This window comes from Cantharellus anzutake (assembly GCF_015039405.1).
Source record: "Cantharellus anzutake strain C23 chromosome Unknown EI90scaffold_37, whole genome shotgun sequence".
Lineage (NCBI taxonomy): Eukaryota > Fungi > Basidiomycota > Agaricomycetes > Cantharellales > Hydnaceae > Cantharellus > Cantharellus anzutake.
The window spans coordinates 200,662-216,298 of NW_024066987.1; the positions used below are offsets into that span (position 1 = coordinate 200,662).

At 48.4% G+C, this 15,637-nt stretch overlaps 8 protein-coding genes across 8 annotated transcripts; 3 read left to right on the forward strand and 5 right to left on the reverse strand.

Moving 5' to 3' along the window:
* Positions 1-2,804: 2,804 nt before the first annotated feature.
* On the reverse strand, positions 2,805-4,018 carry EI90DRAFT_2926686 (cyclin-like protein; the record flags this gene model as incomplete). Its single annotated transcript, XM_039054923.1, has 3 exons — positions 2,805-2,972; positions 3,049-3,597; positions 3,677-4,018. Coding segments are annotated over 3 exons (1,059 nt in total), but the record flags the coding sequence as incomplete, so codon positions are not given.
* A 1,728-nt stretch (positions 4,019-5,746) lies between these two features.
* On the reverse strand, positions 5,747-6,646 carry EI90DRAFT_1604658 (uncharacterized protein). The gene has a single exon (XM_039051955.1). It carries the CDS (start codon positions 6,307-6,309, stop codon positions 5,845-5,847), a length of 465 nt encoding a protein of 154 aa, XP_038914001.1. The 5' UTR covers positions 6,310-6,646; the 3' UTR covers positions 5,747-5,844.
* EI90DRAFT_3065680 (uncharacterized protein) lies at positions 6,183-6,861 on the reverse strand. Its single transcript, XM_039060894.1, has 2 exons — positions 6,771-6,861; positions 6,183-6,711 (listed from the first exon to the last, which is right to left on the reverse strand). Exon 2 carries the CDS (start codon positions 6,674-6,676, stop codon positions 6,335-6,337), a length of 342 nt encoding a protein of 113 aa, XP_038914002.1. The 5' UTR covers positions 6,677-6,711; positions 6,771-6,861; the 3' UTR covers positions 6,183-6,334.
* EI90DRAFT_3065683 (uncharacterized protein) lies at positions 6,747-7,448 on the forward strand. The gene is made up of 2 exons (XM_039060895.1): positions 6,747-6,799; positions 6,890-7,448. Exon 2 carries the CDS (start codon positions 6,958-6,960, stop codon positions 7,408-7,410), a length of 453 nt encoding a protein of 150 aa, XP_038914003.1. The 5' UTR covers positions 6,747-6,799; positions 6,890-6,957; the 3' UTR covers positions 7,411-7,448.
* A 675-nt stretch (positions 7,449-8,123) lies between these two features.
* On the reverse strand, positions 8,124-9,148 carry EI90DRAFT_1604126 (uncharacterized protein). Its single transcript, XM_039051954.1, has 4 exons — positions 9,013-9,148; positions 8,824-8,957; positions 8,365-8,768; positions 8,124-8,269 (listed from the first exon to the last, which is right to left on the reverse strand). The coding sequence occupies exons 2-4, from the start codon at positions 8,924-8,926 to the stop codon at positions 8,180-8,182; spliced, it is 597 nt and encodes a 198-aa protein (XP_038914004.1). The 5' UTR covers positions 8,927-8,957; positions 9,013-9,148; the 3' UTR covers positions 8,124-8,179.
* Positions 9,149-10,756: 1,608 nt separating this feature from the next.
* Positions 10,757-12,635, reverse strand: EI90DRAFT_3290662 (NAD(P)-binding protein; the record flags this gene model as incomplete). Its single annotated transcript, XM_039067234.1, has 9 exons — positions 12,476-12,635; positions 12,356-12,417; positions 12,147-12,298; positions 12,022-12,065; positions 11,859-11,962; positions 11,699-11,805; positions 11,460-11,640; positions 11,097-11,401; positions 10,757-11,045 (listed from the first exon to the last, which is right to left on the reverse strand). The coding sequence occupies exons 1-9, from the start codon at positions 12,498-12,500 to the stop codon at positions 10,757-10,759; spliced, it is 1,269 nt and encodes a 422-aa protein (XP_038914005.1). The 5' UTR covers positions 12,501-12,635.
* A 194-nt stretch (positions 12,636-12,829) lies between these two features.
* Positions 12,830-13,461, forward strand: EI90DRAFT_2926930 (uncharacterized protein; the record flags this gene model as incomplete). Its single annotated transcript, XM_039054932.1, has 3 exons — positions 12,830-13,005; positions 13,062-13,128; positions 13,225-13,461. Coding segments are annotated over 3 exons (480 nt in total), but the record flags the coding sequence as incomplete, so codon positions are not given.
* Positions 13,462-14,005: 544 nt separating this feature from the next.
* EI90DRAFT_3146195 (calmodulin) lies at positions 14,006-14,996 on the forward strand (the record flags this gene model as incomplete). Its single annotated transcript, XM_039065390.1, has 7 exons — positions 14,006-14,020; positions 14,203-14,209; positions 14,302-14,376; positions 14,435-14,707; positions 14,764-14,844; positions 14,916-14,926; positions 14,979-14,996. The coding sequence occupies 7 exons, from the start codon at positions 14,006-14,008 to the stop codon at positions 14,994-14,996; spliced, it is 480 nt and encodes a 159-aa protein (XP_038914007.1).
* Positions 14,997-15,637: the final 641 nt, after the last annotated feature.

Here is a 15,637-nt window from a genome sequence, read left to right on the forward strand (position 1 = left end):
AGCTTCTAGATTTTTGAGGAAAGAAGGCTTGGCCCAACCATAAACGTATGTTTAGAGTTCTAGCCCGGGAGTGGACACTGTTCGGTTCGTATACACATTGGACAAGCACGAAGCTAGTCGGAAATTCGATGATGTTCATCTGAACGTCACATCGAACCGGTGCCAAAGTGCTTCGTCGCTGCAGTTGGTGCAGGGACCCAAAAACATCATATCGCCTATGTATATCTCACACCACAACGGGCGTATTGAAATGCAGAAATGAAAAAGATATGATACGAATGACGAACAAGAATTGGTAATTGATGCATTGAGACAAGGTAGGGGAGCGAGAAAATTAGAACCAGATAGGAAATTGAAAGTAAAGGAAAAATCAGAGGAAAATAGGAAGAAGGTTCGAGTTCAAACCCCAGACATTTGGAGGGAGAAGGGACAGGATAATCGACCGGACACTTGCGGCGGAGTAGGAGTGTGGAGAGGCGGTACAGGGAGATTGGAAGAAGGTAGGAGAGTGGATGGAAGAAGGGGTATACATGCAGCGGGCTAGAAAGGGAGTAAAAGAAAAATAGTCGAGCTACGTAACAAGTCAACAATATGAACCTACGCATAGAAGTTAAGAGAAAAAATAACACGCGAAAGGCATTTGCGCAGGATCTATGAAGTAAAGACACCAATAAGGCGAGAACTCAACATCAACCTCCAAACCCGAACAACGGTGGCGGCGGCACCGTCATATGTATAAACACACGACACACTGTTTTTAACACTGCCAGCCACACAATGATAAGTCCCAATTGAGAATGTTCGAGCTCAGATTGAAGGGAAGTGAAAGAAAAAGGAATATTACACAAACAGGTTTTAAGGGCATTTACCACAACCTTGAATGTTATAAAGAAATGATGTTGAAAGTGAGGAGGAAAATAACGTATAAAAGAAACCGAGGGAAAGCTGCAATGTAACATTTAACAAGACGGTTCAACTTAACGGTCAAAGTAAAGGTGATGAAGAGGTGATAGGTGGTGGAAAGGAATTCGGAATAGGTTAGGACTACAGTTTGGGTTCGTGATAGTGGGGAAGTGAAGCGATGATGCGGGATTGATTGAATGAGATGCTTTGAATGAATGATATGAGAGTTGCGGAAATGCGGGGAGGTGGTTAGGATGGGGATGGTTCAGAGCCGGTCGAACGACTTGGATTTTAAAGGGAGGGAAGGGAAAAAGGGAACGGCCCAATCTGAAGAATGGGGAACAAAGGAAATGAGTGGAATGTGTATTTTTTCTTCGCTTTGATGCCAATGCACGAGTGAGAAACGACAGGGAGACGCCCAAGGTGGATAATGATGCTGATGAAAGGAAATTGAGACGACGGGAACGCAGTCGAGGACCAGGATAAGAAGGGAAGAAAACGAATGTGTGCTGCAGCCGGTCCAAGAAGAGTGCCAGAAACGGAGGGATGCTCGATGCAGACATAATATTGAGGAGAGACAGAAAGGAGGCGCCAGAGAGGTAGGAGGTGGCCAGTCCAGGTTAGGTAGAATCGATATACCACATATACGGGATGACTGTTGTGTGTAGCCTGAAGCCGAAGAATGAATTGGAATCTTGCCATGTGCCTTTCCAAGTGTTCAGGTAGACGAAGAGAGAGACAGTGAGAGAACGATGCTAGTGAATAAATGAAAGTCGATGCAAGAATGGATTGTAAGCGCATTGAGGTTGACGGCGATGCGAGGCGGATTTGGTTGGTGGTAAGGATTAAGGAAATAATGGAGTGGTTATGCGAAGATGATGGTGATACAGTGACAAGGTAGAAAAAAGATGTTTGAAATGGATGATGAGTTTGGGGTTGAACTGATGAAAAAGGATATGCAACAAAGTGTATGACAGGGATGGGATGACGGTCTAGAGATTGAGATGGATTGATGGAGATTGGATGTGAGAGAGACTCACAAAACGAAGGACGGAAGAGAGGATGGGGCAAGCGGGAATGAGAGTGGAATAAACGGCAAAAGTCGGAGTAGAGTATTAACATATCCTCTCGCATGAATCATCATCGATAGGTTTCGTCACAAAGGATGCCTGAGATATTTGTCACTGAACCACATTCAGGCTATTCAGACTGGTCTGAGACGTTCTCGCAGCCCCATTAGGTGTCAACGAATGTAACGCCGCACGGGGAATATACGTCGCCTCACACGAAGCAGGTGATGGTTGACAGAGATCCATCGAACCGACCACTAATCCTTCCAACGAGGATTTTCGACTTCGCGAACCGTCTTGAACAACTGCGAGCGGATTCGCACCTCCATTCGCACCACCACCGTTCGCGCCTAAGCTTAAACCTCCTACAACATGATGATGGTTCGCACCCATCATAGACACCGACACAGGCATATTCTCCTTATTCGACGAAGCGTTCGTCGTCGTAGCTGTCGTCATCGTCGTACTGGTGGCGAAAACTACAGCAGTAGCTGAGGCTGATTGTGATGTTACAACACCCATATTCACATTCGAGATATTCCCAAAGCTCGTGTTACTCGTCAGCGTCATTCCTTGCATAACGAATGGATCCACGACAATGCTGCCAGTCGAGGTGGCGCCAAGACCCGGCGGTGTGGCAGGCATGCTACTATCGTCATCGAATTCGGACGAGCTAAAGTCCGTAAAGTCAGAGCCAGAGAAGCTGGGTGTAGACGACTGTGAGCTGGAAGTGGAGCTGGGCCATTTCTGAGCACGCGGTCTGCGGCTGACGGGTGTAATCGGAGTGGCGGGCAGGGTAGGAGGGGCAGGTATGGGATAAGGGACATAATGATAGCGACCACCTTGCAGATAGTACTGGCAGACGAGTGTAGAAGCTTTCGAAAAGTAAGAATACGAATACTTCTTGACAATCATCTGTGAGACCTGATTCAAGCGCTCGGCCAAGTAGGAATCCAGAATTTGGATGACAGCGAGAACCGGCTCAGTCTCTTCAAATGGCTGTATCAAGATCAAAAACCAAAAAAGCACACATTTAACGATGGAAACTGTTTCATCAGAGGAAATGGATACGCACACGGCGTTGTTTCCCCAGGATGTACCGGGCAAGTAGCAAAGCGGCGCCCGCAATAACTGAAGGCTTGAAAGATACAAAGTCCCTGTAGAACAGAGTGATCTCCATCAAGAAACGCGCGACATGTTGTGTTTGAAGATCCTCAAAGCAAACACCAGTGCATGCGAGACGAAGCCAAGCCTCAGCGGTAGGGTGTCCAACCTTCCACGCGATCGTAGCCAGAACATGCCCTTCCATTTGAATGAAAGCGGCTTCATCGTAAGTGTCGCGGCAGATTTCCCGTAGATCGTGAACAGTTGGCACGCGCTCTTTGGCATCTTCGAACTTGGCGGCAATCCAAAGAGCAGCACATCCGACGAGTTGATAGTGCTTCTTGTAAACGACACGCCGGGACACGTATCGGTCGACGATGTTGCACGTCAGATAGAGCGTTTCGGGACGAAGGCGAAAGCTCATGTGAACCTCAATGAGGAACTCGATGAGACACACTCGCATACTCCACTGCAATTCTGGTTGCATGTCGATAGAAGTGGCGGAGCCCATTGTCAGGGACTAGGAGAAGTGTCATGACAGCGCAAGGGGAAGAATTTATGAGTGAGGCTGTGCAGTCGAGTGGCAAATCATTCAATACCTCCATCTGATGCATATACGATTTCACATCGTCACGGTATTCCTCCTCAAGCAGCGTCCGAGCCTGTCTTTCAAGAGAGATAACTTGCAGCTGTCGCCGTCGCTGGAATTCGAGGGCGAGCAAAGTATTTGGCGATCGTTTTGACACGTTGACATGGCGGGGGGATGCCAGCGATGCAGACACGGCTTTTGAACGAGACTTGGACACACCACAGGAAGGGGAGGCGAAGTTCTGAGAGTTGCTGTGGGAGAGGTAGGTCGAGCCGGCGCGTTTTGTGGTCGGTCGGGCGTAGATCGAGTTGCGGGGAGGCTTGGCGGCCTGCAGAGCTGATTCTGCCCTCATTGTGTGGTGGATCGAAGTTGGATGGATGAAGACCGACGTAGACTGCGAAACGGTTATTCGGAGGAGCTGAGTGTAAGGAGAGTGGTTTCAAAGTTAGCAAAAAAAAACTTTGGAGGTCAATTGATAACGAGTGTCAGAGTGAGATGTAAATTGAATTCTGGGATGGCCGTCCGTTGCGCCTTTAGTACGGGAGGACCAAGGTAGCCGACAAGCAAGCAACGCGAAGTAGAGGTGGCGACACAAACAGACAAAGTCAGCAAGGCGTTATGATAGATGACTGGGCCGCCCTTGGAGCGGTTGTGGGGCGGAACACGAGCGACGTTGATGGCAATGAATGGGTCGAGGCTCACTTTGGTGCAGTTCAGCAGCTACTGCTCATCAATCGGTTAGATAGATGAGTTTCGGCCAAGACGTGTGAAAGACTCGACGAAAAGCTGGCTGAGCTTTTGCTGCAGGGAGGGGAAGAGAGGGTGGCAGCTAAACTCCAGATACGGAGATGATTTTTGGGGGGAGGTCGTATAGACGAGCAATGGGGTCACAACCAAGGATGGCGCGACGACGAGAGCTCAACGACGGGTATAGGAGAAGGAGAAGGAGGTAGCTTCGTTGGAAAGCTTTTGGGGGATAAGTAAGAAAGAAAGGAGAAGGTGGCAGCCTTCGGGCTGGGTTATCGGACGAATTTTGTATCCGAATATACTCAAGAGAGAGATGGATGATTGTAATAATAAACTAAAATCCCAGAAATCTAGCAGCATTCGATGGCAGAGAAAATAAGAGTGAAATAGGATAGGAAGGCTTACAGAATGGAGGAAGAAAAGCGGTTTGATGTGAGGAGTGTTGAAGGAGTGGAAGAGAGCTATCAAGGGAATGATATATAAATACAGCGCCTCTGCCACTTGTCAGCCACTGAGAGCAGAGCACCCAGCCACCGATTGGAAAGTGGACTCGCCTTGACGCACAGACTAGAAATGAAACGAACGACGAAGGTGAGGAAAGAGAGAGAGAGATGAAGAAGAGAGTTGTTAGGAATGAAGAACTGCACAGTTTCTGGTGCGGACCTTGTTAGCTGCTATTGCAACTATAAAGGCCTCGTGTTCGCAGATGGTGATGCAAGGTGAAACTGAATGTGGGAATGGCGATTCCTGGAAAAGGGCATGGTGATGGTGAGAACGCGTGTTGGAGGCGTGGGTCCAGCGTGTTTTCTCAATTGGGCCCTATTATTTCTTTTTTTTCCTGATTGTTTTTTTCCAACCTGGGCCTGGATGGAGGAACTCAAAAGGCAACAGACCCTGATGCTCCCCTGACTTCCACATCGGGCTCGAATCTCATTCGTTCCCAATCCCATATATGAATGAGTCATTCAACATCAAGCGCTCATGTCTCTGGGTCCCGTGCATGATTCGGACCGGCCAAAGTTGCTTGGTTCTTTGTCGTTGAGTGGCGAAGATCACATGATCTTGGCCACTGTGGGATTCTACTATGGATATTCATGAGCTCAATCGCTTTCATGTCCAATCCCCATTAGGTAAAAATATATATATTCATTATGTCATCTTTCACCTGTTCATCTGGAATTGGTTCTTCCATCTTTGGCAACCATCAATGAACCCCATTCCGTCGGCAGCACTCGAATGAATGGTAATTCATTTAGAACACACTTCAAGCGCAATTCAACTCAATCTGTCTATTCAATTATTCACCATCCAACTTTATAAGCGCCGAGTTTAAATTTGCACACTTTGGCCCCTCCTCAAAGCGCTTGCCGCACCCTCAGGAACGTTCACATTGGGCTTCGTCTATCGTCCACTCTTCCCTCTCTGATATGTCTACGTTCGCACGGAGGCATTATCCTGCTTTCGCTGTCCCGAATAGAAGCAATCATCGATCCGTTCAACAGCGCTGAGGAACGTTTTCCATCCGGCGTCACCCAATGATTCATGACCGCAATAATATACGCATATTGAACGAGCAATCGATGGGACAGAGATGCAAAAGTGTCCTGACAAATTTGAAAAGTATTGAGTCAGAACCCTGACCTGATGATAAGAGAATGACGTCGTCAGTCCACCATCGAGGAAACTCATAACGATAGCTCTTCCTAGTCTGTACATGCAACTGTCAACCACCCTCATGCGAACTGGGACCGGACAAGCTACACCGTCAAATACCGAATTATGTATGACAGTGCTTACATCTCCATACCCCATATAGATAGACCGATCACCAAACATCATGAGCTGGCATCTCCCGGCCTGATCGGCATCAGCTCGGACAAGAAGCAACACAGGCATCAAGATAACACCATTAGACTCAAATTTAATGTGTACAAGCCTCAATCAAAAGGCCCTGCAACCAACGTCGTGCAGTGGCCGTCCCTTTTTTTTTCCGCCATCCGTCAGCGAGATTACGAACACCCAGCTTCGCGCGACTACTTGACTTGCGCTCCTTCCGCGATTCTCCAAACATGCCATATCCGTTACGCGAACAACGATAGGAAGTGAGGAAGTGGCACAGTTGTGTTCGATGAACCGAATCCACAACTGAAACAGGGGAGCGCAACTGCTTGTACCTTCTCTGCCCTTCTGTGGCCACGGCCGAAGTGCGAGAAACGAACCAAACGGAAGAACAAACCTGAACCGCGTTTATCATAAGCATCATGACGGCAACCCTTTCGTCAGGCCATATTCCGATCCCTATAACAGTGTGACGATGATTCCAGACGCCCACCCCTGACAGCTGGAAGATTACTCACTACCTGAAAGTCAGCCCTGCTCGCGGGATGTACGTACCCGTCACGAAGCCATGGCGCTATGACTTATACACACCACCCTATGATCCTCGGCGATCCGCGCATGGACAATTTAAATATAGCCTGTTTTTCCCGTGGTTCACGTGTAACAATTTGGCTGGGTTGATACAACGGCCGGGCAAGTCCTTGCATGCCTCGTGTGACCGTGCCCGCAAAGGCACGGCCCACAAACTCAAGGGTCGTGTGTGCGTGTAAAGATCATACATCGCCATTGCAATCACGGTTCACCTGTCGTTTGCTGCCCGCTTCGACACTTGCTACGATTTGGATCTGGTTGCAATCATACGCCATTCGTTTCAGATGGCAGGCATCCATCTGCGCTGAAACCTCCCCGACGGCTATATGCATTCGATTCACTTTGCATAGACCGCCTGTGCATATTGTCCCGCAAATGACCCTGATCACGTATATATATACATATACCCATAGGGACGTCGTCGTGGGTAAGGCCATCTGCTTGTCTGCGGCCACAGACCTTGGTTGGATGGGTCAACCGTCTATTCCTGAGAGTCATAATTATGTACTGGTATCGTCCATTATTTACTGCAATAATCAAGCCCAACCACGACGTCGCTGTAACTAGCTGATCTCGGAACAGTGGCCTCATACTTCCTCCCGCTCGACGACTTGACAGGGCCCAGATATTGCAAGCACCGCATGAGGGAATATTTTTTGATGCACAGCGCAGCCTGGCATAGCATGACCAACACTGTGGGTAGGATCAGCATATTCTTACCCCAACTTGTACCGAGCTAGTGGCTACGTAAATACCCTATGTACTTCTGCATACACCTGCAACCCATCTTCCGGTCCAAATCGTCGGTGCATCACTTCATGATGGAACCTCCATCAACCCTGATCGTCCAGCTACGGGCCCGACATACATATATCAAACACAGACATGAATATATGCTCTGGCGGTCATGCACGGGATCTCATATTGTTCGCAATTCTTTCCAGCTGATGGTCGTGGCTAACTTATTGACGCTACGGACCGCCCCCATAGTGAAACAACGTTAGACGAGGCAAAGGGAGGCGCTTCAAAAGGTTTCCCTGGTCGGGCTCGTAGGGTATTGTCTTTCTTCCATCTCTGTTCCCCTTAGATCCTGCCACAAAAATATTGCCAATGAGCATTATTTATCCTGTGTTTTACCGGCCGGCAATATTATCTGCCTCCATCGATTACTTCGTAGACACAACGCGTTGGGGGCTTCTACGTTTGCCGCTTGCGCTGGAAGCTAACCATGGCAGCAGTTGAATGCAAGGCTGGGAATAACGTCCATCCCAACTCCTCCAAAAAAAGAGGGAGAGAAAAAAAAAGAAAATCAGATAACCGAAGCCGAAGGCTACATTCATATCATACATATAGCCAATCTTGTTGTGAAATCGAAAAAGACGTGCCCTTTTTTTGGTATCCATGTCTTGATTTGAAATCCGCTTGCCTGCCGGATAAAGGGGGAGGTCAGCATTTTTTCAAACATCCTTGATGAATGCAAACGAAAAATTATTCGTGAAACTACAATACATATCCGCTTACTTTGTTAGGAGGCGCGCCATATGCGACAGGATTAGGGTTGCCCTTTAAGTAAGAAATTTTGTTGTAGAATTTATGTGGCAACGATGTGTGTCTCTCGCCTATGTTTACACAGTGAACCAGATGAGCTCCCAGGACGGATAAACCGATAAATATCACAATACACAGGAAATAACTCGGGCAAAAGTCATAGTCTCGTTCAATATTGTCAATAAGCTCTGCATCCATTTTAGTTTGGTGTGGGGTTCGCATTATTTGGACACCTAGCTGATACGCAGGGTCAAGACGGAACGTGATAATCGTAGGCAGCGGTGACCCCCTTTTGCTGAAACAAATTACCGAGAGGCGGCACGTACGTGTTGGAGGCAAAAAATTTGGGGTGCCCTCCACCTCCCATATCCATTTTCCTGTGTGAGACGTTCCAATATCGGTCTCGAGACACTGACAATCTGATTTACATACGCAGAAGCCATGAATGAGCGTTCTGAGTCGAAGGTCGGCGTAGGATCAGGGCCGTCATGCCTCCGGGCTTCTCGCCGCGCATCGAGCTCGTCTCGCTGGACATAAATCGGCGCACCTAACGCTGTGCGGACCATCTGGAGGGACCATTCAGCTAATGGCTGTGATCTGGAAAATACAAGAACGATCCCTTCGTTGCTCCTGTCTTCGGTCGCATCTCCTAAACCAAACGGAGGGCCACACTAAGACTCAGATACATAGCGTGCGCTCATCCCCTTTCTTTCCCTTCCACTATAGATTCATTATGTATGTCCGTGGCCAATATCGGTCATTCGCCTATCGTTGGTTCGCGAGTTTGAGCTGGGAGCCGAGGACATTGACCAATCGCGGTCCTGAACTCTGCTATACAGTATAAATCACATTATCCAAAAAAGGCGACTCTCATACACCCATTCATCAAATTTTTAGTCTAGTGTGACTAGTTAGTCTCCTACTCCTATTCCCCTGGATCATGGATCGGTATGCAATGGAGATTGACGGCTGCATCCATCGCCGAGGGGTTGTATGCAAATTGCGGTTGAAGCAGGTCGGCCAAATCGAAGAACTTTCCACTTGACATGGCACTAGTGTTAGATTGAACGACGCTAGCGTGCGTTGTGGTTCGAGACAGCTTGCGTTCACACTTGATGCATCTGAATTGAAAGCCATAGAGACGCGGCATGTTCCGTGTGAACACCGCGACGCGACGCCAGGCAAATATCTAGAAATTCCAGGGGTTGTTCTCGCATAAGTGCTCATATAAAGGGAATAGATAAACAACCGGGTAATGCATCAAGCAGCACCGGCCGTTGGCATCCAACTGATAACGACGAACAATTTCCTATCGATTTCCCCACGCACAGCCAAACGTCACCCCTGTTAACTAATAATGCTGCAGGCGGCGCTTACGGCTGTCCATCAGAAATGAAACCTCTTATCTTACATCGTCCACAAACTTGCAATTTGCGTACACCAAGTCAATAAGTGTACGGGCGGCTGTTCCCCAAATTACAAAAGCAAATTCCGCCGGCCGACTGAAAACAATGGCATGGAGGATACGATGGGAAAACAGGTCAGCAGCGCGTGAGGATGGGCAGGCAGGTCCAATTGCAAGTGCGGAGCTTTGGGGAAAGGCCGAATTGACGGTCCCTTTGATATGAACTAATAAGAACATTCCAGGGGGATACATAACAAATACTAAGCAAGCGGATATGGGCCTCCGCCACCACTTCGAGTAATTGGGTGATGAAAAGATGGAGGACACCTGATCTCTCAGGAGAGAACTCATCACTCCACATCGATCGTCCAAGATTCTTTGCCAAATACGTTAATTGTAACTCATGAATACAAGCGTGATTAGTCCAACATCAATCGCGTTTTCTTACCTCCAAGGTTCATATGAATCCGCAGCAAAGACAGGAAGAACTTCATGACTTCCGTGCTTGGCTTGATGGTTGACAGCTCTAACTCGGGTTCTTTCTTACCTTTCGTGGTGACCCCGATTCTAGTCTTGATCGGCCAGTTGGATCGGATTACTCTTCACTCGCCATTCTCGCCATAGGTTAACTCAGAGCACAGTATTCTCGCGAACTTTTGGAGTTACTCTTGTTACATATATATATTCACAAATAAGGCGATCGACTATAGCTATGTGAAAGTACCAAGCATTGCTTGCGCTCACTTGCGATCCTGATTTTTCAGATGATCTTCGCCAGCGCGCCCGTTCTTGGTTCAGGGAGGGGAGAGGTCCCTTGCATCCACGGCAGAAATCACTCCATATTACTATCCGGCAGCAAATTCTGATCAGATAGGGTAATGCTATTGATAGCGATCGCACTGAGCCGAATGAGCGACAAAGGTAGCACCTGTGTAAGTAGGGGAAAGATGTGGCTGTTTGCTAAACTAATATCCAGTTTCCACTGGATCCCCGGTCAATCCCTACGCTTCTCTTCTCGTCAAGGCTTCTTCTTCCAGCCTCGAGAATAGCAGTGGTCAACACAGTATTCTTGATGGTTGGGAGGTCGTAGGTGTCATAGTCGGAAGGCCGAGCGGAGCCTTCGTTTACTGAGACCGCAGCATCGATGAATCTCTCGATAGAGATGTAGCCGTATCCACGCTGGCCATCAAAGTGGCCGGTTTCTGATGGGGAATACTTCATATAGAAAGGGTTGTAGCTAATGTTTGTCCTGTAAGACCGCCGCAGATGCGCCTCTCGCATGGGGACTTCCTTCGCTCACCTTGTCTTGCCTTCTCCATCTACAGTGACATCGTAGCCCCGGTGTGCCTGGTCAACTGCCACGTCCCCCTTGCTCCCCATGTAATGCCAATGCTGCGCCGAATGGATACCTTGAGTCGTAGGTGCGGTCCAGCTAGCAGTGTAGACTGCTACACCCTTGTGAGTCTTCTCCTTCCCAGTGATTGCCCAATCGACGAGGAGTGTGATGGTGTCCTCGGTATTTGGGACGCAGGAGTACGGCGGCGAAGTGGCAATACCAGAAGAGGCGGAGGCCGTTACCCGTGTCGGGTAACCGGAATCCCCCATCTAAGACCGGACGGAATGAGCATGCGGACTCTGCGACTGGAACCTGACGATCACTTACAATCCAGGTGTGGATGTCAATATGGTGCGAGCTCAGATAATACGAGATGTCAGAGTCCTTTCCTGCCCATGCCTTGAACGTCTCTAGCTGAGATTTGGGTTGCGACATCCATGCAGTGAAGAAGTTGAAATCTCCGAGAGCACGAGCTTTGAATTTTGCATCGGAATAGACGGGATCATAGCTATTCGACAAACAATGAGATCTTCAAAATGGTTGCGGCGATCAGCGGTACAACTAACCGTTTGTGATGTTCCACCCAACACACAACATTGTTCTGGGCCGCTACCTGAACAAGATGTTGGTGGTGCTGAAGAAGCTGCGTGGCAGGCTTCGTCAATAACACATGCTGATCGAGAGGCCATTAGGTATTATTCTTGAATGGATGCGCTATTCGCTTACGATCTTGCGCTCCAACGCATATAAAGCGATAGGATAATGGGTGTTGTCAGGAGTGAATACGACGATAGCATCCCCAGGATGTAGTACGTCAATCGCCGCCTTGTCTGGGGAGATGAGTTTCTCATGATCTTTGACTAACTGTCAGAAAATTTGGCTCACTTACAAGCTTGGGAGTCAGTCTTTCCTACTTCCGGGTAATTATCAAACCTGCAAGATCCGAGAACCAGGCAGTTATTTTTCCCCTTCAGTCAAGAGCTGGGCAGAAGACGTAAAGGAAGAAGAACGCACTCCAAGTTCATATCTTTGTACACCTTGCCGATATTTTCATTCAAATGCTCCCGAATAGCGGGGAACTTGGAACCGTTCACGCCCACCATGCTTAGCCTCCCCACCTTCCCACGACGACGGAGATCGAAGAGCGTTAGACCGACGACCCCCACCTATTTAGAATGTGAGCATCCGCACACACACAAACTTCTCATCGGATTAGATCGTACCTTCTTATCGGATTTTGATGCCCCAGACCCAGTCCATCCAGTTGTGTATTCACCGGTGCCACCTAAAAATAACGTTAGTTCTCTTCCGTCGTGTCATGAAATGAATGTATTATGGCTAACACATGAGCACACTCATGGGTGCCATATTTCCCGAAGGCTTCCCTCCAGTTATAGAGTACGAAGGGTGGTAGGAAGTTCTTCACATCTCTTTATAAGACGGAGAGGGGTTGGTAAACGGACCGAACACGGACCGCAAAGTGGCGATTCAGCACAGCCGCAGATCTCTAGCAAGCGTGCTGTAGCTAAGATCAGAAAACGATGGACGAGTTTAGTCTCCTTGCTAATCCCGAAGAAACGTCTGTAAAATTCCTTCCTTGTGTTTTTGGGTCACAAATCTTATTCCATCCACTACAATTGCGATTGGAACGTGTTGTTCAACCCACTTGCTCTCTTACTGTTTGAATCGGATACAGATTTTTCCAGCATGGCTACAAGGAGGGCTATTCTCACGGACGGACTCACGGCCTCATTGAAGGACGGGCGTTGGGCAAAGAGAAGGGGCTAGAAATTTGGGAAGAGGTTGGGTACTACAAAGGGTTTTCATCATTCTGGAGAGCTGTATATCAGAGGCCACCGAAGGATCCCAATTCGTAAGTAATCAGTATTTTTCTTTATCGTGCACAGCGATGACTGAGTGTACTTTGAGGCGTGCCTTGCATCACATCAAGTTCATCCTATCTGCTATTGATCGCTTTCCAACGGTAAACCCATCGGTTGTTGATTCAAATGTGTCTACGCCACTGGGGTCCCAAAAGGAGATGACCCAGATGCCCACTTCCGAAGCTTCCGCTTCGTCTCATGCAGATGAGAACCAGCATGCGGAATCATCTGTCGATATCGCGAAGCTTCTAACCCTTATCCGATCTCGCCACAAGGCTCTGTGCGCCATCTTGGGTGTGAAACCACGTCTGACTGTTGTGGAAGCCGATGATCGGAGAGGTAGTGCGGATGAAGATTCTTTGGAGGGTAGCATGAACCACAACAGAGCCAAGAGGAACATTTGGAGGCTGGACAATCCGGAGAAGTCGGGATCGTTGAGCTATTGAAGGGGTACTAACTCCGATCGAGCTATTCAAGAGGCACATGTGTCTGGACACTGTATGTCCCAAGAAAAGGTAAGGCACTTCTGCCGCATTACGATTCACTGGGCTCAGGAAGTAGTTTCTCAAAGGTAGAGAAGGAAGGCTAGCGTTGGAATTCTTCAACTGTATTCCTCTTGTCTCCAAGGCTTCCATTTCGTAAGGTCCGTCCCACAGCTCCCAGCGTTTCTGTAAATGCTTCGTTTGATTGAGATGAACGAACACAGAGTCGGGATCGGCAATCGAGCGTTTCATGGCCCGTTTAGCCTGTGACGTGAGGTCAAGCAGGAGCAAATATTGGCATCCTACCACAACCCAATATGTTTATAAAATGCTCTGGAGATACAACAATCATTCATCATTCGAGCTAGCTCACCCACTATCAAGTAATTATGTGGACTTTCTTTTGAGAGTGGCTGTAACAAATGCAGGCGGCTGATATCGGAAGCAAATATGAGCAGCACCGCTTCACTATACTCCCCTACAACCAAAGCATCTCTTACTTACAACAATGGCTGACCAACTGGTACGCATAGTTATTGGGATTCGCTAACTTATGTGCTCACGGCATCGATCTCCCCCATTGCTATTCGTGTCCCTCCCGTTGCGCGGCTCCGATCTGACTGCATCTATCCTTCATCAATCGCGTCTCCCTTGGTCAAATTATGCCTGCGGACGCGCGCATTCCCCAACAAACACGCACAATAGTCCGAGGGTGAGTGTTTTGTGCTGGCGATAACCCGATCATTAATGTTTTGACCTGACCCTTTCGGCTTGTTTATGCGTACAGAGCAAATCTCCGGTTAGAAAGACCTTGGAATGTCAGGAGAGACACTGATCCCTTTCCAGAGTTCAAGGAGGCGTTCTCCTTGTTCGATAAAGGTAAGCCCAAGTTACGGGCTGGGGGTGGTGATCGGGTGTTTCATTCCGCTCATTTCAGATGGAGATGGAACGATAACTACGACGGAGTTGGGCACTGTTATGCGCTCATTGGGTCAGAATCCAACAGAGGGGGAGCTCCAGGACATGATCAATGAAGTCGACGCGGACGGAAACGGGACGATCGACTTTCCTGAGTTCTTGACGATGATGGCGAGAAAGATGAAGGATACAGACAGTGAAGAAGAGATCAAGGAGGCGTTCAAAGTGTTTGATAAGGATGGAAACGGCTACATCAGTGCCGCAGAGCTGAGACACGTTATGACGAACCTTGGTGGGTTTATATTTAGCTACAACTTGAATTGTACGTATGCTAACAATTTGGAATAGGGGAGAAGCTAACTGACAGTGAGGTCGATGAGATGATTCGTGAAGCTGATATCGATGGTGATGGCCAGATTAACTACGATGGTAAGCACCCATCTCAGCACGGCCTGGATATTGCGTCAGGCGCTTACTACAATGACCGCCACGCTGCGCAGAATTTGTCAAGGTTCGTTGCTCGGTTCAGACTATTATCGTTTGTCTGACCCTCTCTTTCACAGATGATGTTATCGAAGTGAACCTGACCCGCCGCGTCATCGATCCGTCCCCTTCGTTGTTTGTACACCCTCACCCCCTGGGCGCTGCTCTTTTATGCTTTGCCTGTACGATGAATCGGATTACATTATGCGAAACCTCGAATGTTACGTGACTTAATCGCAATTCCTTCAGCTTAATGTTCCGAGCGACGGTTCTGACATGTTGCTACCAAGGCCATGGTTAGGTTCTAGGCAAATGCCGGGTTCCATGAACCCTTACGAGTCGTTCGGCTCAATCGCCACTGTCCTCTAACACATCGCAGGCTTATCTCATCAAAGGATCTGCGTTTCAATCCTACGCAAGTGCACGAACCTCCACTAGCTTAGTATTAGGTTATGACCTGTGTTGACCAGTTGAAGAATCATACATGAGGGCGGATGCGAGATGGAACAAGCAAAAGGCCATACTTGCGTGGAGTCTCAAACCTGCAAGGTAAGATGTCACGGCTTAACCGCAACAAGCAGCACCACCAATCTGCCTCTGTCCCTTATAAGCACTAGCCCCGTTGTGGGTCCTTTGACATTACCAACTTGCAACTGATCCGCTTGCCCCTCGCGTTTTGCTGCGGCATCAGAAACCTTCGCACTACATATCTCCAATGCTTTGGAACACATCGCTTTTT

Coding starts and splice junctions, on each gene's coding strand:
- EI90DRAFT_1604658 (XM_039051955.1), bottom strand. CDS start 6,309: ATGCCTGTGTTGCTTCTTGTCCGAGCTGATGCCGATCAGGCCGGGAGA.
- EI90DRAFT_3065683 (XM_039060895.1), top strand. CDS start 6,958: ATGCCTCGTGTGACCGTGCCCGCAAAGGCACGGCCCACAAACTCAAGG.
- EI90DRAFT_1604126 (XM_039051954.1), bottom strand. CDS start 8,926: ATGTCCAGCGAGACGAGCTCGATGCGCGGCGAGAAGCCCGGAGGCATG. Junction 8,769..8,823: donor CGCTCATTCATGGCTTCTGC/GTATGTAAATCA, acceptor CGTCTCACACAG/GAAAATGGATATGGGAGGTG. Junction 8,270..8,364: donor ATGGCGCGCCTCCTAACAAA/GTAAGCGGATAT, acceptor TTTATCCGGCAG/GCAAGCGGATTTCAAATCAA.
- EI90DRAFT_3065680 (XM_039060894.1), bottom strand. CDS start 6,676: ATGATGCTTATGATAAACGCGGTTCAGGTTTGTTCTTCCGTTTGGTTC.